Source organism: Mastomys coucha, unplaced genomic scaffold (genome assembly GCF_008632895.1).
Source record: "Mastomys coucha isolate ucsf_1 unplaced genomic scaffold, UCSF_Mcou_1 pScaffold4, whole genome shotgun sequence".
Taxonomy (NCBI): Eukaryota; Metazoa; Chordata; class Mammalia; order Rodentia; family Muridae; genus Mastomys; species Mastomys coucha.
In genome coordinates, this window is record NW_022196910.1 from 18,153,215 (window position 1) to 18,180,910 (window position 27,696).

Genomic DNA, 27,696 nt, shown 5'->3' on the forward strand with positions numbered 1-27,696 from the left:
TGCTTTTAGATTATCAGATGTCTCAACTGACAGTCCTGGATAGAAATCAAATCATGAGAATTTGCAAAACTGGGGGGAGAAAAAGATTAAGAACATTTTGGTGTTATGGTGTACCAGCAATTCCATCTTTATCTTTCCTTCAATTAGAGGAGAAAAACCACACATCAGGCATCCTGCATGTTGGAGTTTGCTGCTGGAAGTTTTCAGTGCACACTTATGTACGCCAGTGAGCCTTCGACTGCATTCTGTTATAAGCCTCTATTTCATCTTCATGCTTGCACATCCATTCAATGAAGCATGTGTGTTATTTGGTTCTTAACCAACAAGAGCTGAGGGAGAGGCAAAGATGAATCGTGTTCCTTTCTCCCAGGAAGCTTGCTGACCAGCACAGGAGACAAGAAATCTAATACCCAGAAGAAAAAAACCAAAAATGCTGTGTCTGGTTACCATTTCTTCAACCTAATCATGATATACCTATTTTTAAATAATATACCCTTTAAGTTGACATGAAGAATTTCATGATAGTTTAGATGCCAGTTGAATATTTTAGAACTTTTTCTTTAGCTCCAAGTCTGTTTTGTATTGGCCAGGAACTCTTGAACATGGAGTGTGTTCATGCCCTGGGGTGTGGTTGGTATGTACAGTGACTCTGCATTGGAGAAGAAGCAATTCTCTCTTTCCCAGCAGGTATCAACTGGAAATAACTTCTTTCATTCTTTTGTTTGTTTTGGTTTTGGTTTTATTTTTTAGAGAAAGTTAGAGAACATGAAGTTGGGTGTGGAGGATCTTGGGGAAGAGCTGGGAGGAGTTGGGGGAGAAGAAAAAATATGATCAAAATATATGTAAAAAGTTTTAAATAAATCAAATTAAAAAGAAAAATTAAACAAGGGAATTTTATAGGAAGGGGTTTCCTTCTTTTTCTTTCTCTAGACAGGTAGAGTGATGCTCATAAAGCAAGGGTATAAGATAAAACAGATAAGAGTGTTCTATATATCATAGACATATAGTCTATATACTGTGCATGCCTTGAATGAACCTTCCTTCTGTCTTCAGCCTTGAGTCAAAAGGTGTGACCAGCCAGTCCCCACACAGTTCTAAGTTCTTTCTTGTCTGTGACCTTACTTCACTGTTGCGATCCCTGCTCTATTAGATCATCCCACTTTCTGTACTCTGCAGGGACACACCATCTCCTCACACATCAGCCGAGGGCCACAGGGTAAGCATTTTCCCACTACCACGCCTTAAAACTTAAATGAGTCAAGACAAAGTTCTCATGAAGAAAAATATTGTATTTTTTTTTTAATCTGAAAGACATCTCAGGAAAAATCACTTAAATATCAAACCCAAAAATAAGTACAGGGAAAAGTCAGGAATATTCCACCAGCCAACTGTTGCTAAAGTACCAGCACCGTTTATCTCTCACCAAAGGTGTTCTGGGTCACAAAGGATCTAAGTATGTCCTTTGGTATCTGAAGAGCTCAGGGCACAACTACACTTAAGGCCAGCCAAACCTACCAGTGAATGTTCTTACTTTTTCTGCCCGATATGTATAATGTGTGAACATCTCACGAGTTGGTTTTTTTGGTCTATGCTTCATGTATTGTATTTACAGAACACAAGGCTTATGTAAAAATATGCTTCCAGCTGAGCTCTGACTTTACAACCTCTGGATACCTGCTGTTGCAATGTTCAAAGCTACTCCCAGATATATAAAAAAAAAATAAAAATAAAACTACTTATGCACATGTGGTGACACTGTATCCAGCAATTGTTAACTGAAACTGAATTTGAAGGAAAAAGCTCCTTCAAAAATCTTTTCATGAGATTTCATTATTTTAAGCCAAAATGAGATGAATACATAAAAAGAAAAAAAAAGCCAGTACCCACTTACACACACACACATATGTATGCACACATTTACATACACATACACACATTCATACATACATATACATACATACACACACTTACATACATATACATACATAAACACATATACACACATACATACACACATACATATACACATACACACGTAAATATACACATACACTTACACACACATACACACACACACTTACATACTTGATTCTGACAACTTTCTTTTTTTATTCTAACACCCCTTGTTTGCTCCACTTGTGTTAATCTATTCCAGTCTGAACACAAATAAAGTAAGGCGAACAGTAAATACCCATTGCCTCCTTCTCGACTGCTATTGCATACCATGAGACATGTTCCTATCATTACTCTTACTGACATATAAAACTGTCTGGAGAAACCCAGATTTTAAAAAACAAATGGAGAGAGCTTATGTATTCAAGAATCATTACTTCTTCCATAGCCCAGGCTTGCCTGCTTCTAGACATCCAATGGAACTATCCATAATGGGCAGTCAATACTGTAATGGGCACTCTCTGTTCATGGGCCTGTCTCTGTTCTCAAGTCTGCCTTACCCTGAGGAAAGTTCTTATACATTCATATAAGCACAGAAACTCGCAAGTGAGCTTCTCTCTTTTCCCAGTGGGTAGATCTTCCCATGTACAAACACAGTTCCAAGGAGGCCTAGAACAGGAGCAGAATCAGCCTGGGAGAAGGGACTCAGGCAAATAGTGTTCACCACAAAGTAGAAATAAAATTACTAGGACCATGGAGTATGTATAGACATAAATTTTTTGCAACCCACTTTTAATAAGGGTTCAACCTCTCCTCTAGCCCACCACCCAGCAGAGTTATTGGAAGAGAAAAGTTATTAGGATGTGGGGAAAGTGGAGCTGTTTAGCAATAGTTCTTTGGGGGCAAGCTCAATCTTCTTTGGCAGCGGTTCAGTCCTGTAGCAAACACCAAATATGACTCAGTAGCTGCAGACCAGTCCTCTAGGCAGGCAGACACCACACAGGAACCCACAGCTACAGAGCAGTTCTTTCAGCAGGCAGACACCAGGCATGAACCAGCAGCTGTAGTTCAATCCTGAAGAAACCACAAGGCTTACCAACCAGCCTGAGGTGAGGCCACAGGGACCTCAGAGCAGTTCTTAGGTAGATTCTCTCAACGTCAGGAGTTCAACAACACTGTGTAAGGCAAACCAATACATGTGTGTTGTTGGCAAAGAAGAGGCAGAACAAACCAAACCAATGCTCAGTGCTCATCTGCTGCTGGCTGTGGGTTCATATTTATACTCCATCATAGGTCCTTACATGTTGGCTGTATCAAAACATCCTTTCACCTGTGTCTGCTTCAGGAAAACATTCTTTCCCATGTCTGCTCCAACAAAACATCCTTTCATCTGTGTGCCCCCTCAAGTATGAATGTTTTCAACCTAATTATTGCTAAATCTTTGTTCACAGTTTATTAATTTAGAATCTTTATCGAATACCATGTTGATTATTGTACATGTATGCAGTGTGTTTTGACCAAATTCACTTCCTAGTTCCCCCACCATCCCTTCCCAGATTCCTCCTATCAGGTCCTCCTCCCAACTTCATGAATTCCTTTATTGTATCACTGAGTCCAGTGGTTGCTGGTAGCGTGAACATGGTGTAGGACTACCCACTGGAGCACAGGCAGCCTTGGACTGAATCCCTGAAGAAAACAGACTCTCCTTCCTTCAGTAGCCAATAGCTCTTCAGCTAGAGTTGGAGCCTCATGAGCCCATCCGCAGTCCATGTTGGGATTTTACCTGGATCGATCTTATGAGGTCTTGTACAGGTAGCCACGACCACTGTGAGTTCATATGTGCAACTGGGCTGCCGTGTTCAGATAATACTGTTTCTCCAGAGTCCTCCACAACCTCCGGTTCTTACAATCTTCCTGCCTCCTCTTCCAGGATGATCCCGGAGTCTTGGGTTGTGGGGTGGGGCATGATAAGCATGTCTCTTTTGGGCTAAGCCCTTCACAGTCTCTTCTCTGCAGTTTAACGAGTCGTGGGTGTCTGTTTTAAGCTCTGTCCACCTCAAAAAGAAGTTTCTCTGAGGAAGATTAAGAGCCACATTAATCTAAGGGTATAAAGCTGAGTATTTGGAGAACAGAACCATGTTGTGATACTATAGACATTTAGCAACATAATAATAGGTTCTGCTCTTAGGGCCTATAACCTAGTGTGATGTTTATCTTTACCATTTGGCTTTTCCCATTGGTTTAAATGAAAACTTATATTTGCCATGGGAATTTGACTTCCCAGAGAAACCAATCCACATTGTTCTCTGAAAGGTCAGCTTTTGACTCTTTTCCTTCACATAGTTGATGTTTGTAAGGCATGTTTCAATTTGGGTTGTTGAGTTCAATATGTCACCCTGTTTCTTCATATGTTCAGTACACCATGGGCCAGACTAGCCAATTCCAAATGAGTTGATATCTTCCAATCTTCTTATAGGTGGAATGAAATCGAAGTTGTTGGGTATGACAAATCCCTGCATCACTCAGGCCATTCCCTGCTTTCTATTTCAAAGGCTCTTCTTCAATGAGCAAATTCTGTTTCTACATATTTGGCACTGCTCCCACCCTGGTGATTTCTTCTGCCTGCTGTTGCTTCTGCCAGTAATGTACCTCTAATGGCTCTTCTCACCTGTTCCTCAATCCTTCTAATCATTTAAATTGCTTCCTCAAGCTTTCCTGCTCAGTCTTTCCAATACAGGTCTTCTGTGTTCAATGTTGTTTTATCTCAGTACTCTATTAAGTTCCTCTAGAGCAGCTTGACTTTCTCTGTGAGCTGGAACACATTGTCAGCTTATTTGTGCATCACATTTTTAATTTTGTAAGAAGGTTAATTGTAACAACTTTCGAAGTTGTTATGGGCAATAAAAAGGCAGAGTGCTTAATGACATATAATAAACATAGGAGTGCTATCTCAAAATTTGCATGTTTTTATCCAACTATTTTCCTGTTTTATCCACTAGACGTTAACTTCTAATGGAAAAGGATCTTGTCTGTCATAGGAGAGTGTTTTGAGAATCCCAGTGACATGCCTGACACAGAGGAATTGCTCAAAAACTGAGTTGAATAAATTTATGTTGACTAAATGAGTGACTGCCCATTCTTGCTCTCTGACATCTCTAGATTGGACTCCTGGTTCATTCACAGCTTTCTATGACTTTACCCCTAAGGCTATCCAAGTAAGAACATGGTGTCAACTTAAGTTTCAATTGATGTATTTTTTCCCAGCAATCATATTTCCCTCAATGCTACCTTTACCCTTCAGAACCAACCATTCCTCCCCTTGCCTGTTTCCCTCCCTCACTATCCTCCTTGGTCATTTCATTGTGAGTTTCTTTAACTAAAATGTATCTGAACATATTTCTATGTCAGAAAGCCCCATGGCCTTTGAATCTGGAGATATGTATTTCCTGAGGACTGCCATCTCTGTGAGTTAATAAATGAGTTTTTACTTTGACTAGATTCTCAATGTTAGGAGCACAGAGTTGTCTGCCCTCATGGTCACACTTCCCTTGGCCTAGATCACCCTTCTTGGAGTTCATAACTCACACCCCTTTCATCTAGATTCTTAACATAGTAGCAAGGAACACGAACTCCCTTGACTTTTTCTCAGATATGCTCCACCTTCCTTCATTCCAACACACTGTTCTTCATTCTGGCTGGGAAGAGACTAAAGGAGTCATGCAAACATGCTCCTGACCTGAAAACTTCTCCTCAGCTGACCAGTTAAACTTCTGGCAAGCGTTTACACAGGAGCAAGATCCCTCATACCCACCTGTTGCCAAACTGATGCTCCAACCTCCTGTGTGGACCCAGTTCAGGACAGGACAATTTCTGTAGTACTTTAGCCACAAGTACCTTCAGTCATATTTATTAAGTAGCTTGGCTTTGGATTATAATATGAAAGAACTAACTACTTGACCTTTCAGAGGGTATATAATTTAATAGAAGTAAAATGTGTTAGAGAATATATATACATCTATACATCCACATACATATATAAATATATATTATATATGTATGCATGGAAATTAATCCTGAGCAATGTTATATATCTGTTGACTGAAGAAAAGACCTGTTCCTAGACACCTGGTTCTCTTTCAGTAGAAAGTGAGGTCCTATTGGACTCTAATAGAATAAAACACAGATCACAGATTTATCAGATACTGGGCAGACTTGAAATGATTTCACATACCCAAGACTATTCCCTCATCTATAAAATGAGGATAATGCCACCTAGCTTACAAGATTCTTACAAGATTTATAATTGAATGGGCAGTGTGGTGGATACCGTGAACATGAACATCAGCTCTTAGTATTCCTCCACACCACTAGCCAAAGGATTGTGCAAGTGTAGCCTACTGGAAATATCAAAGCATTGTGTTCCTCCTCAAACAAGTGCAGGGTGTCCTCACTAAGCTAGATATTGCTCACTTTTCTCTTGAGAGGCACAAGGAAATAAGTGTTCGGCATATTAGATAGAAGAATAAAACTTAGTACCTGCCAAGATTATGTACAGCCTACTCAAGGAAAAAAAAATTAACTTCACAGCTTGTAATTGGAAAAGGACATGGGACAGCTGCTAACTGTTTTCCTTTCTCTGCTTTTGGCTTGTTCTTCTAATAGCTCGCCTTTAACACTCTGCATTGCAATGAGAGCAGAACAAGTAGATCTGGGGTGTGCCCTCCAACCCCAACCCCACAGTCAGACTTGACGTCTGGAAAAGACCATTTAAAGTATCTAATATCCCAGCAACCCCTCTGGAATGGTGTAAAAACAGCTAGACACCATGCTGCAAAAGAGAAGTTAACGTGCCATGCTTAGTTAGGGAACACTTAAGCCAGAAAAGCCTACAGGTCCCTGCCAGCCTGATTCCATGATTCAGTGAACAGAAAGGACCAGAATGAGGGGGAGGGATGGGTCAAACAGCTTTCTAAATGATCTTCCACAGAGAAGGAGTCAGCTGCTTAAATGCCATGAAGCCAGACATCAAATACACCGGAGCACCTACTTTTATGTAATTTCATATGCCTCCAAAGTAAAACATATAAATGGCTTAAGCCAGGGCATGTTTTGTTTTGTTAAGCTGAATCTTTCCTTGCCTGCATTAGCCACACTGGAGGTGGGATGAGGTTAAGAATGAGACCGATTGATTCATTGCCTGTTGTACTTGGAGGGTGACTATCTGGGGGAATTTATGAGAACTATTCCTCAGCTCCAGGTTAAATGGAGTTGCTAGAAGAATGAGACATGGGAACACGTGTAAGGCAATTTGAATGGTGCCTAGCTAGCACATAGAAAGAATCCAGTAAAGTATGTAGTTTAGCTTACTTTAACTGCCACCTGTATGAGCATTGAAGGAATCCAGTTCATATTGATTAGATGGATAACATCTTTGAAGCTGTCTTTTGAAGTGTTTTTTGTAGCTAGATTTTCATCATCCCTGCAGAGGTAGGGGACTGGGAAATACGTGAGATGGTCTTTCCTGTAGGTGAATCTGAGCCAGAGTGAGAATGAGGCGTAGAAGACTCTCCCAGGGCAGTCTGTCTGTATTATGTCTTTGTATATTTATTCATGTAACTGGAAAAAAACTAAGAACACTCAGATAAATTTTGTTGACATCAACTTTTCTTCTTACCTCAAGAAGCTGTGAACCAGCAGCCTCCAAAATAAAGACTAAGGGATGGAGAGATGGCTCAGTGGTTAAGAGCACTGTCTGCTCTTCCAGAAGTCCGGAGTTCAATTCCCAGCAACCACATGGTGGCTCACAACCATCTGTAATGGGATCTGATGCCCTCTTCTGGCATGGCATGAAGGTGTACATGCAGATAGACCACTCATATACATAAAATAAATAAATATTTTTTTAAAAAAACTTGAAGACTAGGGTCCCTCTCTGGTAGCTATGAGAATTTCGGCCAAAGAAGTGTAAATCACTACGCAAATGGACTTCATCTGCCCTTTATAAATACATGTAATGCTAAAGTCTATATGAGTTAGTCTAGTCTCACCAAGCCCTGTACTTAAATTTCTTCTCCTTCTCGTTTGCTTGAGATGTCTCAAGAGGGAAAGAGACCTCAAAGGTAAGAGGTAAAGATGGTAACAGGGAGAAGCGGGGACTAGAGAGCTGGCTTTGTGCTTAAGAGCATTTGCTATTCCCGCAGAGGACCTGGATTAGGTTTCCAGAACCCACATGGTAACTCCAGTTCCAAGGGTTCCCTCACCCTCTTCCAGCCACCTCAGGCATGGATATGCCACACATGTATCCATGCATGCAAATCACTCCTATACATTAAATAGAAACAAATACATCTTTTAAAAATAGTGATGGAAATTTCATTGTGATCACACTAACAGTTAAATACCCATCTTAAAAGTAAATCTAAGATTAAGTGTATTTTATCAAAGTATATAACCTGATTGTAGGAGTGTCTCTAGCATTGAATAGTGGTGAATATCCAAGAATGAAAGAAAGACCCAGAAATGTCCACACGAATTTTTCTTCTTACCTCAAGAAGCTGTGAACTGGCAGCTTTCAAAATGAAGACTAGGGACTGGAGAGATGGCCCAGAGATTAAGAGCACTGACTGCTCTTCGAGAGGTCCTGAGTTCAATCCCCAGCAACCACATGGTGGCTCACAGCCATCTGTAATGGAATCTGTTGTAATGCTGATTTGATCCTAGATGTGTAGGAAGGGTTATGATTATGTTTTGTCTATATCTTCATTAATTTTCTAATACTGTATTTTCTACTTTATCTACTGGATTAAACATAAGGTCTTCATGGAATGCCATGCAGATATCATCTTTCATATGTAATACTAAGAATATAAAATTCTAATTCCAGCTTCAAAAAAAAATTCACGTGATCTTAAGTCCCAGAAAACTATTTATAGAGAGTTAATTAAGCATATATAGGAAATTCTGCTGCAATCAAAAGAGTATGTTATGGAGGCCTAAGGTAGAAAGGTTACAAAAGAGCTACAAATGCTTCTAATGTTGTTCCATTAGCATGAGATAGGGAATTAGACATGGAGCATGTAGACTGCAAGGTGGGGTGAAAATATGGAGGTGTAGACTTCAAGCAGATGAAAACACTTGTCACTGAGACCTAGTAACCCAAGTTTCATCTCCACAACCCACAGTGGAAGGAAGTCCTAAAAGTTGCCCCTGACCTCCACAAGTGTGTCATGGCACACATGAGCATGCACCACACACACTGATATACATAATAATAATAATAATAATAATAATAATAATAATAAATTGGAGCACACTCATCATCTATTACATAAGCATTTATAGTAATTGTGCTTCTGAATGTTGAGGTAAATATAGCTTTATTCTAATACTGCACAGGAAAATTAGAAATCTGTTACTTATTGCAATAGCTACTATCACAATCACTCAGAAAAGCCATGCATTCATCTATAAACTGACATCAAGTTGAGTCAAAGCTATAAGGTAAGAAGTTAAGATGTAGCATTTTATTCAAAGAAAAATGATGTACACTGTTCTCTTCTCTAGTTGGGTTGTTGTCACCTTAGATCTCCACTCCCCATCCCTAAAGTAAAACAAGCAGAAAGCACTTAATTTCCTGTTAAGAAGAGAAATATTTGGATTTTAATTCATGAAGGACAGAGACCATAACATTTCTTTACTGTTACATTTCTTTATGCCATTAAAAAAAAATTAAGCTATGTATGCTTTTCCTGTGCAAGTTTGATAGAGATCGATATCGTTGTATCGTCTATGTATGCTGTTTTAAATATCCCCTTAAAGTAAGGCCACACAAATTGTGAGAAGAATCCAATTGACTCAGTTATAAAGCAGACACCATTTTCCCCCACCAGCATTATTTCTCTATGTCTTCAGTTTGAGCCTGCCTGAAGAAAAAGAATAAAGATGTTTCCTGGTCCAGTGTGCATTAAGAAGAAGCCAGCCTTCCCGAGGTCCTCAAACGTGCTTCCCTAGAACTTGATTTAATATGGGATGTGAAGTTAAAGATTCTAAATGAATGCAATATTGTATTGAAGTTATGAAACTGCACAAACTTCTCAAGCTGTTCTGAGAGCGGGAGCCATCAGCATGGACATCCCTGAGATATGATTTCAATAAATAGTTGTTCTATCTCTAATGGGCCGTTAAGCAGGAAACACAACTACTCATTTCTGTTTGGTCATCTCAGTGGTCTATCTGAGTCAAAAACCTCCATACATAACAATCTCCCCATGGTCTGAGGAGCTTCGGCTTCGGCTACTGGCCCATAGAATATTAGGTGATTTCTCTTCATTCTGTGATTTAAGAAGGTAATAAAGAGGCCAGGATCTGTCAGTTCTCATCAGGAAAAGAGCAGCAGCTGGAAAAACACCACCCCGGGCCTTTGATCATGCTAATAAGTTGTTTAGTTACTGACTAGCAAAACCACTTTCTCTGTGATTACTCTTCCCAAAACCACCTGTATGTGGTGTTGGGCGCTGAGCTCAATAGCTTGTCTGTCTTGTCTGCACTTGTCATTACACAGCATGGCTTTCTAACATTGTAATAAATAACACCACCCAAAGTGTAACAAATTCATAATTCATTTTGACCACTAAAATTTTGGGAGATAATTTGCTGAAGACACTGTATTTAATATCTACAGACTATGACCAAGTGGTATATAACTAACTACATCCTGAGAATGATGAATATGTTTTACTCCTGGCCTCATTTGCCCCCCTATGTGATTTGACTATGGTTTCACTGTCAGTAAGTTAGAGAAAACTTGACTAACAGAACTTGCTACAGTGACAGACAGGCTGGAAATCAGGTATTATCCAATACTGCAGCCACCAGCTGAGTTAGCCAGAAAGTACTTGGGTTCATGGCTGAAAAGAACCAACTGGATTTGGCAACTAAGGGTCAGTCTTAACATTTGGTAGAGAAGTCTATGGCACTCATGCTTATTATGGGGGGCAGATGAGTAAGTGGGAAGGGGAAGAACGCATAATGGGTGGTGAGGAGAGGGGATGTACTGGAATAGGTGGTTTAGGCAGAGAACTAGCATGGAGCCAGTGATGTGCAAACTGGATGAAGGAATGCAGAGCTAAGTTTATATTCAGCTTTTATTAGGGAAAGGAGTAAGTTAAGCTTAAATTCTCTGTGTTAAGAAAAGCAAGCAATAGAGTGAGGCCTCGGCTATAGCTCCTTATGCAAAAGGAAATCATAAGAATTATAAAATCTTATTTTACTCTAAAAAGCTGTAAAAATGCATAGCACTACAAAGAAGGTACCCTATTAGCTAAGATTGTTCTGTCAAAAACAAACAAAAAAAAAAACATATTTTTTAACTTCTCTCTAATCATTTCTTAAAGCCAACTTTAGCTTCTAGATTCTAAAACACTAAAATGACATTTCAAAATACACACTCTTTATTTATATATAATGATACTTATCAAAAGTTAAACATGACTGAAATAATAACATTTTAATACATATTAAATAATCTGCTTCATTTTACAGATAAATGCCAAGAAGTCTAAAAAAAGAAAATACAACTTAGCTAAATTTGCCCAACCATGATCCAAATAGGTCCAAAGCTACCTTATGTTTTAAGCAAAAGGCAAACTGACGATATGTCAGGATATTGGGGGAGGGAGGTATTATTCTATGTATTATAGAAACAGGGAAAATAGAACATTTTCTTTTTAATTGGTATTTTTCGTGACATAAAATAATTATGTATATTTGCCACACATAGTATGATGCTTCTATTTATGTATACATTGTATAGTGAACAAATAAGAATAATTAGCAAAATGAAAAAAACCTCTTACAGTATGCCTCATTAGGGACATTGAATCCTTTTCTTTTGTATTTGCCAATTCATAAGGTATATTCTTATATTTTATATTACAATTCTATACTTTCCACTTACTTTTAAAAGTGCTTTGTTAGTATCCCATGTGCTGGGAAATCTGACCCAAGCATAGAAGGTTATTGTGTATTTAACACTTCTAAAATTTCAGACTTCTGTACAATTGTTCCAAAAGTCTCCTCCCTTATTGAAAATATATGAATGGTGTCAAGGAATGACAGTGGCCTTTCAGGACTTAATTGTTGAAACTTTCAAATTATTCAAATACCACTGCCAAGTTTTTAGGATTAACTTTAGACCAGGGGCCCTACAAACCGTAAAATCTTGATAATATGCTTGCTGATGTACAAAGAAACTAGACCCCACATTTTGCGTGAGTTGAAGGTATGGACTGGTAATTCAGCCCATGGAAATCATGACAGTGGTCTAGCACATAAGTGGCCGGTGTTGTGGTTGTTTTAGGGTTGGTACATGCTTTGGGGAATCCTCAAAGATTGAAAGTCAGAACTGGCTTCATGTGTTCCACTCAAGCTCCCTGAGTCCATTTCTGGAAGTGATAACGACTTCTCAAAATTGAAGTCGTTTCTATGCTCTGTCTCGTGCACAGGGTGATTTCCTGAGAGCCGTGTTTCCTGTGGCACAGGGCCAGGACTGGCTTTACTTGTTTTTCATTAGCCTTTCCATTATCACACTGCTATATACCTGGATCACTCTACCTCCACCGAGATGGCTGGCATAGCTTAAGCATTGGCATGACGCTATGAGTAGGTGGAATGCTTTTGTTCCGTGAATCGCCATCTTAAATCCCTAACCGTGATACCGTTCTAATGGCTTTAATCTGCTAACAACAGTCAATTATCCGTTTGTAACAAGGTCTGATATTAAACTGTTTACATCCTTCTCTTCCACCCTTCCTCTGTTCTTATCTGAGGAAAGGCATCTAACCTATCTCCTGCCCCACTCTGAGTTTCCCATTTCTTCATTCTGCAAGTCCAACCTCCAACTAAAACTGTTCCATAGTTTTCCATAGTTCTCTGCCTTCCATAACAATTACCTAAGCCCAGGCCCATCCCGTCCCTAAAACAACAATATACTCTCTTAATGGTCTATAGGACCCCAGGACTGCCCTTTCTAGTTCATTTTCTGTCACTCTGAGCCTCCATAAAAATGTGTTTTTCTCCATGTTTTTCTGTTATTTCTTTTTAGTATCTCATGTTATGCAGCAATAGGATAAAAGTTGATTCATTCAGAAAAACAGCAATGCAGACTCTTGAACTACCCAATCCTCGAGTCTGCAATCTTATATTTTTGTTTTAATGGAATATAATCCCTGTGCTTATGTATGGAACATGTATGTGATATATGTATACAATGGATAATGACCAAATCTAGCTAATTAACATTTTATCTTTTTAAATATCATCCCTACAATTCTATAAAAACTGTTATAGAATACAGCTAGTCTACTGTGTGATGCAATATTTAAATGAATTTCTCCTATCTATCCCTTCGTCCAACCTCCCAGCCACTCTTCATAGCCTTGCTACCTCTTTTCTACTTCTGACTTCCACCAATGAGTGAAAAAAAATGTGGTTGCCAAATTCCATTTGGAATATTAGAGTCTTCTAAAGAGAAACTTTACCCTGTAAACACTGAAAGACTGGAGTTTAGGGACAAAATAAGCACTCTATTTTCCTGTTTCAAACACTGATCGGGGCTTAAAATATTCACTCGAGATCTGAGACATTTGGGAGTCAACTGGTCCTTGGAGAATGTGAGTTTCAGTCTTTTCATCTTGTAGGGAAGGAAACTGAGGGCCGGCCATGAAAGCCCAAATGATCTTTCTAAACTTAGAAATCCATCGTGTAACTCTTTTATAAGGCTGCTCACAGCCTTATAAAAGAGTTACACGATTCCATCGTGGCCAGAGTGAATACAAATTATCATTGTGCCATACAATGTCCATTTAGCCTAGCCTGGGCTTACTTTTCCAACCTTACTTTTTTTTTCCTCTCAATTTTATTCCCAGTATACATGTGTTTTCCTACAGGTTATTGCACATGGTTTCCCTTTTGTCCTTCTTGTTTGGGGTCCTAAGTATACTTCAGATATTTGATTATACAACACCTTCTCCAAAAGTGTGCCCTTAATCCCCTCAGAATTCCCAAACAAGCATCACATGGCACCTGTCTGTAGTTTGCAAGCATCACATGGCACCTGTCTGTAGTTCGCAAGCACTGCATGGTACCTGTTTGCAGTATGCAAATGGAGGGAGCAACTACCATCATTTGCAGACATTTGCATCCTATTCATTGTTCCATCTCCATGTTTTAAGAATCTGACATTCGATATTCTAAAATGAATTATTTTTACTTTTAACCTGCCATGTACCTGTCAATTTTCCCATCAGCCCTCCTCCCAAAATCTATTTTCAGATTAGTTTTTAAAAATAAATGGATTCATTCACATCCTTCTAGAAGTCACTGAAAATCCTGAATGATGACTCTTCCTGGAAGCCCTTATGCTTTTACAGGAATGGAATTCTAAATCATAGGAATGATTCTTCAATGCGAGAAGTTAACCATAATAGTAAGTCATAGGAGATGTATGTGAGGGAAGGTCGGCTCCCATACCCTTCCCACCAGTCCCACAGGTTACCTACTCTTCACTCACACAAAATACGATGGACTCTGTTCTTGTTTATAGGACTCAGAGAACTTATCTAACTCTGTGAAAAGTACATTCTTAATATTTCTCATAGCACAAATGGCTGGATCTACCACATAACCTTTCTGGTTTTATTTCAGGGAAGCAATGTTATGGAAGATCAGGATTTGTTGGAAATTGGAATCCTTAACTCTGGTCACAGACAGAGAATTCTACAGGCGATCCAGCTCCTTCCAAAGGTAAGAGATGCTTCATTGGGCTCACTCATAAATAGCTTCTAATTGATATATGGTCAAAGCATATAGCAGTTTAGGTGTGGGAGTGTTTCTATAAGCTGCTGTAGCCTATAAGAATAGTCTTAGCTCCCACTTTAATCAGACACAAAAGACTACCTACAAGCTTCACTTGGTTCTAAACTGACCTGCAAGAATGCCATATAGCCAGTGCCGTGGTGCAGTGGGACAGATTCAGAATATCTCTTCTACATGAGTCCTAACTCAAGTCTAATGACAACTTAAGGAAGATGGGATTCATGTTGATTGCATTCAGAAATGTCCTTGGCTTAAAAGATTCATGAATGGGAGAAAACTTTTGCTGGCTATACACCTGACAGGATTAATATCTAGAATATATATTTTAAAACTAAACAAACCAATCAGTGAATGGGTTAATGGACTGGATAGGTAGTTCTCAAAAGACGAAGAGAGATAGCCAACAAGTATGCTGAAAGTGTTGAGCAGCCTTCCTCGTTGTGCTGGATAGTTTTATGTCAGCTTGATACAGGTTAGAGCCTTTGAGGAGAGAACCTCAATTAAGAGGGAGCATCCAATTGAAAATGTACCCTAACTAAAAGACAGCCATAAAGAAGATGCAGAGTAAAAGTAGATCATGAATCCATCTCATCCCACTCTGGATGGCTGGCATTAAGGAAACAAGCAACAACCAATGCTGGGGAGGATTAGAAAGAAAATATTTACATACTGTTAGTAGAGATGTAAGTTAGCCCATTCACTGGCCCGAAGGTTCCTCACAAAACTCCAAATATCATTACCTAGTTATATGAGCAATCGGCATATGTTTGAAGAACTCTAAGTTAGTATACTATACAGATTCCTGCACACTGCAGCTATGGAGTTAGCCTAGGTATCAATTAGCATGTGAATCGATATTTTTAGTGTTGTATTTAGATAGTATCTAGGCAAGATAGAGTTTTGTTCACCATAACAAGGAATCAAAATTTGTCATTGTATGGGATGTATAGGTAACTAAGATCATCATATTAAGCCAAGTTAAATGGAGAAAGAAAAGTATTGCATGTTTTCTTTCATTTGTGCATCCTAGAATTCTTTTTAAACTAAGAAGAACCTATATCCACATGTACATATACCTGTGCAACACAAAAACAGAATGGAAATATTGGAATGGAAGAGACTATCAGAAGGAACAGTGGGAAGGCATGGCCAAAGTGCAGGATATTCTTAAAGCATTTGTCTGTAAAAGAATGAACACTATATGGCTGTCTCCTGAGAGGCCCTGCCAGAGCCTTACAAATACAGAGACGGATGCTCACAGCCAGCCATTGGATGGAGCACAGGGTTCCCAATAGAGGCATTAGAGAAAGGACTGAAGGAGTTAAAGGGGATTGAAAGCCCACAGGAAGAACAACAATATCAACCAACCAGATCCCCAGAGCTCCCAGGGTCTAAGCCATCAACAAAGGAGTACACATGGTTCCAGCTACATATGTAATAGAGGATGGCCTTGCCATGCATCAATAGGAGGAGAGGTCCTTGGTCCTATGAAGGCTTAATAAATGCCCCAGTGTAGGAGAACTGAGTGTGGGGAGGTGGGAGTGAGTGGGTGGATGAACACCCTCATGGAAGCACAGGAGGGATGATGGGATAGGGGGTTTTGGGGGGCTGGGAAACCAGGAAAGAGGATAACATTCAAAATGTAAATAAAGAAAACATCCAATAAAAAAAAAGAATGAACACTATATGCAATGAGTATACACCAATAAGAATGTTGGGGTGAAAGATCATCATGTTCCATAAGAAGCAATTCCAAGACTTAGCCTCTAGAGTCCCTACAAGGGAATTGCCTAATAACAAAAGACATCATTTGTGGAAGTCCACAGTGCCCCATCCCATCACACATTTGAAGTTGATAAGTTGGCTTTCCAGTATAGATGGGATTTGTCAGGCAGGTATCATGTTTTAGTGGAAACTGCGTAACCTAGCAACAGAGCTGACCTTATGTTTTCAAAGTTCTAAAGGAAGAGGGAGGATGGAAGTACTAGTCTTTCAAGGTAGGTAGGATTTTAATTGGTAAGGGAACGGCACTTCAGGAGGGCAGAAGGAACTATGTAATTACAGGTGCTAGCCAGGCAATCTCTTTCTGGAAGCATTTGGGAAATAATTAGTCATTTACAATCCAGTGGGATCCGCACAACAATGGGAGTGTTCTTCATACCAGCGAACAATATGGTTAAAATATTTAAGATGGTAAGTTTTGTGTGCATTTGCCATGGTTTTCAAAATCATCAGAATAGAAGAGAATGCAGTGTGCTTAAAATAAGTGAAAAGTGTGGCCTATAGCCAAAGATAAAGCAGAAAGAGTAGGTTTCTTCTATTTGTACAAGGCTGAGGATTTGAATGTTTTGTGGGCATTAGGGAATGCCTATGACTAGAATACTCTATTCTGCTTACTTCTGGAGGCAGTTCACCAGAGGAACTGAAGGAGAGCGAGTTGAAGTAGAGTCTGCCAGCTGAGAAAAGATGAAAGGAGGAAAGACTGGAACAGATGAACTGTAACGGGGACACCTACAGTCATGAGTTGGGTCTTCTCTCCTGTTTATCTCTCTTCCTATCTAGGGAGGATGCCGTTTCCCCTCAGACAGAGAAAGATAAATATTAATCCCAGTTTCTTAGCAAGCGATCTGATGAAATTTGCCCACTGACAGTGAACTAAGTTTCTGCTGATAGGAAGTTAACACATTAGCAGATTCGAGGAGACTCAGGCACACTTAATCATACAAGTTTCTATATTAAAAAGGAAAGAATGAAAAATGCCTTGAGACTTAATTCTGGAAATAATTCCCACAGGCATGTTATTCACTTTGCTACTTAAAGTATTATTTCCTTAATAAATGTCCACTTGCCTTCAGCAAGGGCTTGTACAAAGCTGTATACAACACTCAGTGCTGTCCCCACCCCTTAGAACAAGTAGGAGTGAATTCATTCATATCAGTGAGTGGCCTCTGTGCCATTATTTAATGTTCAATCCAGATAGTATTATTTCACTTCTCTTAAGAACCTTGTCCTAACCTGGAACCACTTCTTACTACATTAGCAGACAGAAATCTAACACAAGTACACCCCCTTTAGTAAGCCTGCCAGTGAATATTCTGTTCTATTATCATGGTTAGGCTACTGAAACCAATAATTCATTAATCCTCTCCACCCTGAACCATTCACCCATCTCCATTTCTCCCTCCTGCTTGCTCTCCACCTCAGCAAATGGGTTTTCCTGCTGTCTCTCTCCACCAACCCTTCCAAACTATGAATCAAAACCCATCACACCAGGCTGAAACTCACCACTGTTGATTTTCTAACCCATTAGGATTAAAAGAAAGCCCTTACCTTGGCCTACAAAAGACAATAGGATCTGTCCCCTTCCTACTACATGGTCATATGTATCATTCTCTTCCTCTACACTCAAGTCAATGACTTTCTCTTTGTTACACAAAGTGGCAAGCTCATTTCTGCCTTGGGTGCTTTGTGGATCCTTCAGATCCCCATACAACAGTAAGGCTTGGACTCAGATACTCACTCCACAGAGGCATCCCTGGCTTGACAGCCTCCCCTCGGTAGCTATCATTCTCTTTGATAGTGCCTGCTTTATTTTTCCCAGAGCACCTATGGTCACCTGAAGTTATATAGTTTAATCTGTTTCTTCATTATTTTCCATCTTACCACAAGATAGCCAGTCCCAGAAGATTAAGAACCTTGACTCATTTGCTCCTTTCTCTAAAGCTAACCTCTAGACAGTTGCTGGCACCAAGCAGCTATGCAAGAAATACTTGTGGAATGAGAACATGCAGTACTCTCTGATTTATTTGAGATTTTTGCATCTTCATGCTTGCTCCCCTCTGAAGATACCGATGATAGTCTATACATAAGCACTCCAGTAGCAGAGATCACTCAGTACCTTGAAATTTCCTTGTACTTCATCCCATAATACAGCCATGACAAGAATGGATGAATGAGTAAATAAAAGTTGCCTCATACATCGCTCAAAATATGTTTAAAACGCAGAATGCTTCAATTTTAAGATAATTCTATAATCATCCGTGTACAATTTCCTGAGAATTGCAGGGGAACCTTAACTTAGAATTATTTGGAGAATAAATAAAGTGTTTATTTTTAAGACAGGGCATTATCCCCATTGTAGAGAGCAATGTTATAGAAACAAGGCAAAATTAAGCTAATGCACTCAAGAGTCTGGTGAGGAAGTTTCTACTGCATTCACACAAATGAGTAGAGAATGCATAAAAATGGCTAGATTCATCCTCCACAGCACAACAGACCATCGCAATGCTTCAGATGGATGCTTTGCCTTTTTAGGTAATGAGCCCAGTCTTCAGATGGCTAATGGCATGATATTAGCCCTGGAACACTCATCTGCATTCACTGAGGCTTCGCGCTGCTAGAATAACTGACAGAATGTCTCTTTGTTTTTTTCACACAATTTCTGGCCCTCAGAATGTTTGTGCTCCTCATCTGTCATGAGAAGCATTTCATAGTCACTATCTGAGACGCCTTCACAGCACGCTGTATTTGGGATTTGGTGAGGCTGCTCCCAAGCAGAGACAAGGTGGTCTTCAAAGCACAAGCCTCATTTGCTGGCTTGTCTCAAAGCAAGCTTTATTTACATGCTGTTAATTCAAGTTTTGAAGGAAAATAATTTTTTTGGCAAGACCATCCCTCTAATTTGTCTGTTTTAATATTGACATATACACCAGTGCAAAGACCCACACGGTTTTAAACCCAGTTGACATATTCATGGAATAGAGTATATATACTACACATATTCTAACCAGTCACCTTCAGAATAGTTATCTTGCCGAGTCAGCTCCTTCTCCCATTAATTTGCCTCTGCCTTTTGTGTTGCATGGCCTCCAGCAGTAAAGCCTGACTATCAATTTTCACACAGCAGCCACTTCTTCCAGTCCCAAATTGGGTGTTATTCAGGTCTAAAAGTTTCCCTAAGCTTTTGAAGATCAAACTTCATCCTCTTCCCTTTATGGGAAGGAAACCATGCCAACATCTCCATAAGAAGTTCTGTACACTCTTATAACTAGACATGTTGTACTTTTTCTGTCCCTTAGACACAGGGACACAGGGAAATTATCTACTCACTTACTTGTAACATATTACCCTTTATTATTACCAGATAAGAACCCTACAAATAAATCTTTGTTTAAACCTTTAATATGTTCTCCTTTTAAAAGGGTATGAGTGTTCTTGTCCTTTGATAATAGAACACCTGAAGGTCAGCTATTCAAAGGATTCTCATTTTATGAAGGTTTAAAGTGCTTTGTGTCAAGGCCCATATTATACCTTCTTAATATCTCTCATCCCGAATTGAAAATGTACCCAATCAAATCCATGCCTCTCATGTTTCGGTGTCCCTTGTTTCCCTGTTTCATCTGCAAATGTTTCCCATTTTGCTGTAGCTTTCAGAGTTACTAAGCAGAAGTCTACAAACACTATCCATCCTATAATTCTCTTGGATTTGACTCAGTCCTGTGCTGCACACCCAGACTATGTTTCTGGTCACCAGCAGCCACCAGAACAGAGTCACTGAGCCCCTTTCCATCCTCAACTGCCTTCAGTATCTCTGATCTGATGAGAGCCTGTTGACATTCTGCTCTTTGATTCCACTCCCTAGCACTCTGCTCTGCTCCTTCTTTGCCTACTCTTGTCCTATAACTCAAATTCAGAACTCTCTGATAGCTAGTGTGTGTCATCATGGAACTCTTGACCACGACGCAGTTTCCTACACTCCCTGTCCGTTGCCCAGTAAAGATGATGTTACTTCATCTTTACCACATAATGAAAACCCAAGTTCAAGTTACTCTTCTCATCCAACTCCAGTTTATTCACCAATTGTTGTAGAGACATTTCCTCATTTCAATTATTTATTTTACTGAATGGTACTTTCTTAGTTCGGGTTTTACTGCTGTGAAGGAACACCATGATCACATCAACTCTTATTAAGGAAAACATTTAAGTGGGGCTGGCTCACAGGTTCAGAGATTTAGTCCCTTATCGCCATGGTAGAAAGCATGGTGGCACAAAGGCAGACATGGTGCTGGAGAGTTCTACATCTAGATAGGCGGGCATCAAGAAGAGAGAGTGATACTGGGCCTGGCTTGAGCTTCTGAAACCTCAAAGCCCACCCCCCAGTGGCATAATTCCTCCAACAAGGTCACACTACCTCAATAGAGCTATACCTCTAAAATGCTGCTTCCTATGAATCTGTAGTGGTCATTTTCATTCAAACCACCACATTCTACTCCCGGGCCCCCATGGGTTATAGCCAAATCATAATGCAAAATGCACTTAATCCAACTTCAAAAGTCCCCATAGCCTAAAATAGTCTCGACCCTGTTTAAAAATTCAAAGTTGGCTGGGCAGTGGTGGCGCACGCCTTTAATCCCAGCACTTGGGAGGCAGACACAGGCAGATTTCTGAGTCCGAGGCCAGCCTGGTCTACAGACTAAGTTCCAGGACAGTCAGGGCTATACAGAGAAAGCCTGTCTCGAAAAACACCCCCTCCAAAACAAAGAAAAAAAATCAAAGTCTCTCTTGAATCTCTTAATGGCAATCTCTTCCCTGTGACACCTGTAACGTCAAATTTAAAAGGCATATTGTCGGCGTACAATGACATAGAATATACATTATCATCCCAAAGGGAGGAAAGAGAGCACAGTGACTAAAACAAAACCCAAGAACTCCAAACGCTGCATCCCCATGTCTGATGTCAAACAAAACCCAAGAACTCCAAACGCTGCATCCCCATGTCTGATGTCAAAATGTCCTTTATATCTCCAACCTCTTTCACCTTTGCTGTCTACAGCACACTTCTTTCTTTGGGGCTGTTTACACTTTCTATTATCAGCTTTCCTTAGCAGGTATTCCACAACTTTGGCATGTTCAGCATCTTCAGATCCCCAAGGCAACCCAGGCTTCACCTTCACACAGTGGCTTTTCCGAGGCCTCCATGCATGGACACCCCTGACACATGTCTGTCCTCTGCAGCTTTCCTTAGACATGGAGGGAGATTCCATAACCCTTCTCTTGTATCCTTGACTCTAAAGCCAGAACTACATGGCCAAAGCAGCCAAGTTCAGCTGCTTGTTAAGGCTAGAATGTGGCTCCTTGTTCAATTACATTTCTGTTTTCTATGATTTACTAAAAATTTGACTGGCCTGGAACTCCCTCTGTAGACCAGCCTGGCCTCAGACTCAGAGATCCACCTACCTCTGCCTCCCAAGTGCTTTGATTAAAGATATACAACACCACCGGGTGGTGGTGGCGCTCGCCTTTAATCTCAGCACTTGGAGGCAGAGGCAGGTAGATTTCTGAGTTCGAAGCCAGCCTGGTCTACAGAGGGAGTTCCAGGACAGCCAGGGCTACATAGAGAAAACCTGTCTAGAAAAAGAAAAAAAAAAAGTGTACAACACCCATGCCTGGCCCTAAGCTTCTCTTTAATTCCTTTTTCACAAGTTGGAAACTTAGCTGGATGGGGTGTCTTACGCTGAGACCACCACTCCCTTTATTCTACTTAGCATCAGGATTCTCTTTAATCTTTTTAAAATTCCCAGTACCCCTTTTCCCTTCAAACTGTACATTTTGTATTTTTCTCTTGTGTAGCTTGCTTCTTTACATTATACATCTGCTATCCACCGATAACCATGTGACACAGTGAGTCAATACTGTGCTGTTTTGAAATCTCTGCAAACTCAATCCAATGTCACAAGAATAACCTCTAGGATACATACTAACATTCTTCTCCTCTGAAACCCCTTGAGCCAGGCTCTAAACAGTTCCAATCCCCCTCAGCACCACTGCCTCCTATGTTCCCACTAGGATGATCCCTTTAAGCCCCATTTAAAATGTCCAATTGCTTTTTTAGTCCAAAATTCCAAAGTGTTTCATATGCTTCCAAGCTAATAAATGGTCCAGCCTAACCCAGCAATACCCCACTTCCAGTACCAACTTCTGTCTTAGTCAGTGCTCTGTTGCTGTAAAGAGACAGAAACTCTTAAATAGCAAACATTTCATTGGGGCTGGCTCACAGTTTCAAAGGTTTAGTCCATTATCATCATGGCAGGAAGCATGGCAGTGTGCAGGTGAACAGGGTGCTGGAGAAGGAGTTGAGAGTTCTGCATCTGAATTGGCAGGCAGCAGAAAGAGGGGAGGAGAGAGAGAGAGAGAGAGAGAAAGAGAGAGAGAGAGAGAGAGGATACTAGGCCTGACTTGAGCTTCTGAAACCTCAAAGCCTACCCCCAGTGACACACTTCCTCCAACAAGGAGAAACCTCCAATAATGTTACTTCATATGTCTCTATGGGGTAACATTTTCATTTAAACCACTATAGATAACCCATCTTTGATTGAATTAAATCATTGTCTTTTCTATCCTCACTATAAGAGTTTGAAAATAAAATGGTTCCTATTTCAGGACAAAAACAAGATTCTATATAGCGACAGAACAAATTTCCCACAAAGTACTAAGTTGCAGCTTCTGCTGAGCAGGGATCCCAGGTCATGTGGCTGCATCTTCCATCCTAAGGTCTCTCCCAGGGATACTGTCATCTCTAGACTCAGCTGGGTAGGGTGCACTTCCTAGCTCACAGATGTGCTTATAGGCAGGGTGTAGCTCTTGCAGGGGGCTTGGGTGTCTATGTATGTGAACCAGAACCTTCCTCAGTTCCTTTATATAGGCCTCTATATAGAGCATCTCACTCAGGGAATGCTGGCAAGATGGAACTCACAAGTCACCTTAAATAATCACAAAAGTGGCATCCCATGCTTTTGCATATCCTCTACATCAGGAGCCAGTCACTAGAAAATGCTCCTATCAGTTGTGAGTTGTGAGACACTGATAGAAAGCAAATGTGTTTTTTTTCCAAAAGTTGTATTGATGGGCTTATTGATTTATATGTATCAGATCAGTGAGCTTCAGACTGCAAAGTCAGCATATGCAAACCTATGGTTGAATTTCTGGATTGCAGTATTGTGCTATGTCACCTCACCATCCATACTGACATGAGCTATATGTCTCGTATTCTTCATAAATATGGCTTCTAAATCACCTAATGTGAATATAGTGATGGTCTAGGGGAATTAAAGATGATTTTTCTTGTTGTTGATACTGGGTTTTTCCATTTTAACCCGTTATATAGGCAAGAGAACTGGACCAAAAAATACATCACTATAAAGTATGTCTAGGAGAGGCGGATTTCTACAACACCTTCCGCTCCCTCTGTCCTGAGTCTGAACATCCTTGTGCAAACAGTGCCTTTTCCTGTCTCTCCTGAGGAACCATGGTCAAGCTCTGTTAGGACTTAAGGATTTTAGAAACAAAAATACATTTTTTGGAAAGATAGTGAAGCTAGACAGTTACAAGGCATCCTTTAATTTTATGCCTGATCAAAGAGAATAAACCAAAGCAACAGTTGAGGAGACAATCAACAACAGTGTGACCCACATGTGAACAGCCATGGAGATACCCAAGAGTCTGGACTCAAACCCCTTTAAGGACAAGACAGCACAGTCCGGTCAGAACCATGGCAAGAAACCAAAATAAAGCACTTTGCTATTCCGGGTATCACAGGAGGAAAAGAGGAGTCTTCCTGTGATGAGATCACCCATTGTGCGCCGAGTACAAGGGAGAACTGCAGAAGTGGCATTATCTCACTTAAGCTTCGCCACACCCCTGCTCTTGAAGACTCAAGTTTTTTCAAGGACTTTAAGTGTCAAATGTTTCTTAGCTGTAATCTTGATGGCTCACACAGACACATATCAGCTTTTGGGAAAGCATTCAACCAACGTAATTCCTTTAAAAGTCTGGAAAGGCAAGCTCGGCCTTATTCCCCTGTCACTTAGAAAAATGACAGAAACTTGTCCCTATTTCTTCTACAATTTTTCAGAAGAGTGGTGACAAAGCACAGGCCATGGACACAGACGATCCCGTGGTACCTTTTGACAGGGCTACTTTTTATCTGTCCCATCATCCATTCTCCTGAGTGCCCTCATCTTTCTACTTCTACTTCCCCTCCCCCTACCCTCCTGTTGCTGTCCTAAATTGTGTGACACCCTGATTGACCTGAACATCAATTCAAAAGACACTGTGAAACAGAATCTCTCCTATAAGCATATACATGACTTTAGTGTGGGGGTCCCAAACTAAAGAAGATGCACAGGGCTCAAGTCTGAGTTCATAGAGTATTCTACTTCCTGTAGTTTCTGGCCTTTGGTGTGGCAGGGTCCATGTGGCTCCATGCAGTCTTCAAAATGCTTTATTATTCCAGAACAAGCAAGTTTACTCCCTCATACCAGGGGTTGGCAAACTTTTTCTTGTAAAAAGTCAGACTACACATTAGCAGCCATATATCTTCCCTTGCAACCATTCAACTCTGTAACCGAGTAAAAGCAGCCACAGGAAACTCAGAAATAATGAGTATGTGTATGTGTGCATTTTAATAGAACTTTATTGACAAGAACAGGCAATGGCCTGGACTTGACTTGTGAAACATAGTTTACTTACACCTAACTTACATTGGCAATAAGTCTCCAGCTAGATGGTTTTTCTATGCTTCTAAGAATCTTTTAGTTGGAAAAGAAACTCAGATCAGAAACACTGCCTACTGTGTCAGACAAAAATAGAAGACACCAGGATAGCCCAGCAGCCTCCAGACATTATCCCCCAAAACTCTGTATGATAAAGTTATTTTGTAGTTATTGACAGGAACACTAGTTGTAGATATTTGTTGGGAAAGATGCCACTTTTTTGGCCATCTTTATGGGAACACTTCAGGGCCCCACTCTATCAGTCAATAAGTAGATGTTTATTAAGTCCCTTCGTAAGATCTGACGTGGGCTACCCAAGTCTCACAGTTCCCTAACACAGCTCTACCTCTTACACCTATGGAGACAAAGAACTCAAAAGCCTCCAGCCTTGGCATTTGCTAGTTTCTTATGTCTCCTCTCTTTCACACAGACACTGCAGAATTGGGGGTTTCTCCTCCTCTTCCTGCCCATACCATCCCTTAACACCTTCACCTGTCCACCCCCTACCTCAAGTTTCTGCTATCTCCTACCCAGGAGCAGCCAACAAACCTCTGCCTCTGAATTTATACATCTATCCCCCAAGAAACCCACATAAGATATCAAATTAACATGTCCAAAGAGAACCCATGTTCAAACAAAAGTGGCCTGCATCTTGTTTAATTTAGTGTTATTCATTGTGCAAAAAAGTAAGAGGATCTCTGCACACCAGATCTTTTCTTTAGCACAGGTTTATGATACAGAACAACATAAAAATAACCCATAGCTCTTGACTTCACAAAAAATGTATTGTATTAAGAAAAATAGTATATATATATGCATATATATGTATATGTTTTCATATACCATGAATATGTTTTATTTATACCATGAATAATATATATAACATGTTACATATATTATAGTGTATCACTGACATGTTTTTACTATTTTACAAATGCAATAATATACTTTATTATGTTGTATAGTATATTACATATATACCCATGCATAATATATGTTATTTTATAGCGTCTATTATAAAGAATACTCAATGTATAGGCAGGGAACACTGGGAATACATAAAGAAAAAGCAGCCAACTTGCTGCAAAGCTGTAAAAATCAGTCTTTGTTCAGGAAAAGGAGTTGGTGCCACTGGAGACTAGGGAAGGAAGAAAGAATAATTGCCTTTAAGGTCAAAAACTTAAGTAATTTGATGTCTATAAATTTTGAAGTAACAGAAAGTCACTGAGTTCCTTCTCATTACTCCTTAGCCTGGCACACCACATAAGCTGGGAAATGAACTGATGCCAGCATAGAAATCAAAAATGTCAGGTGGTTTAACACTTGACACTTACTGCTCATTCATAGGAGGTCCACTGTCACAGCCTTTTCTCTGTACAGTTAGGAACCTGGGTAACTTCAGCCATGTATCCCATCTTGCTGTCCTCTAACAGCCCCCAAAAGCAGGAGAGGTAGGAGCCTGGAAGGTCACTCTGACTGTTCTGTGGAATGTCAGGCCTAGAAATGGATCACTCACGTTAAACCAGATTGGATTCCCCTGGAGTCAAGTTCATGCCACTCACTAAACTGCAAAGGAGAACAAGAAGCATAAACTCACTGTGCTGGAAAAAATGACAGACTTCTTGAGATTCAAGCCATTCTGTGCCCTAAACACCATTTCTTCTCTGCCCCTCACCTGCCACAACTTCAGTTCATTCTCTGGGACATATTTCTTTAAGACACGTGTCAGGACAGCTTTTCTCTGAGCGAGATGGGCCATTTGACCTCTCTGCAGTGCCACTATATCCTACTGCCTTGTTTTTCTCTGTTGCTCAAGACCAGCATCTTTACTATGCTGTCTTCATTATAAAGCATGGAGCATCCAGTCCTGGACCATAATAATGCTCACTTTGTGATTACTACACTGAAGGGAGCCATGTAATAGAGCAGATTAGAGATCCATCCTGAATGGGAAAGGAAGGTGCTTTTAAAGATATTTCCTGACACAGTGCCTTTTCTTTCCAGTGCTTTACAAAGCAGCAGGGCAGCTCCTTTGTGGACAAATTACCCTTAACAGTAGTGGCCTTAATTTCCTAAAGACTTCCTCTCTCATCTTTCACACCTTCTGTTCGCAGGTGAGGATCAAGAACTAGTTGGTTATTTAGGAATGTGTTCGGAGAAGCAATGGCCCAAGTTCTCTAAAAACACTTTCTCTTTGAAATAACAAATCTCACTATTTACGGAGTGCAAAAATAGCCACAGCAGCTGGGGTCAACAGATAGTCCAAGAACTGTTAGCTGTGAAAAGAGTAGTATAGTCAAATATTCACCTGATTGGTTTTTGTTGGTGGTGGTGGTGGTGGTGGTGGTTTGGTTGGTTGGTTGGTTGGTTGGTTTGGTTT

The 27,696-nt window shown here is 40.2% G+C and overlaps 1 protein-coding gene across 21 annotated transcripts in view; it reads left to right on the forward strand.

The window, feature by feature from the left end:
* The window catches only part of Anks1b (ankyrin repeat and sterile alpha motif domain containing 1B), a 1,082,674-nt gene that overhangs the window by 734,658 nt on the left and 320,320 nt on the right, over positions 1 to 27,696 (forward strand). For 20 of the 21 annotated variants that reach the window (XM_031349133.1, XM_031349134.1, XM_031349137.1 and 17 more), the window contains one exon: positions 14,596 to 14,694. In XM_031349133.1, coding sequence (XP_031204993.1) covers positions 14,596 to 14,694 — 99 coding nt within the window. Of the gene's footprint in view, positions 1 to 14,595; positions 14,695 to 16,704; positions 16,764 to 27,696 lie in introns of those variants that run through there. The other variant, XM_031349156.1, reaches the window with a different exon arrangement.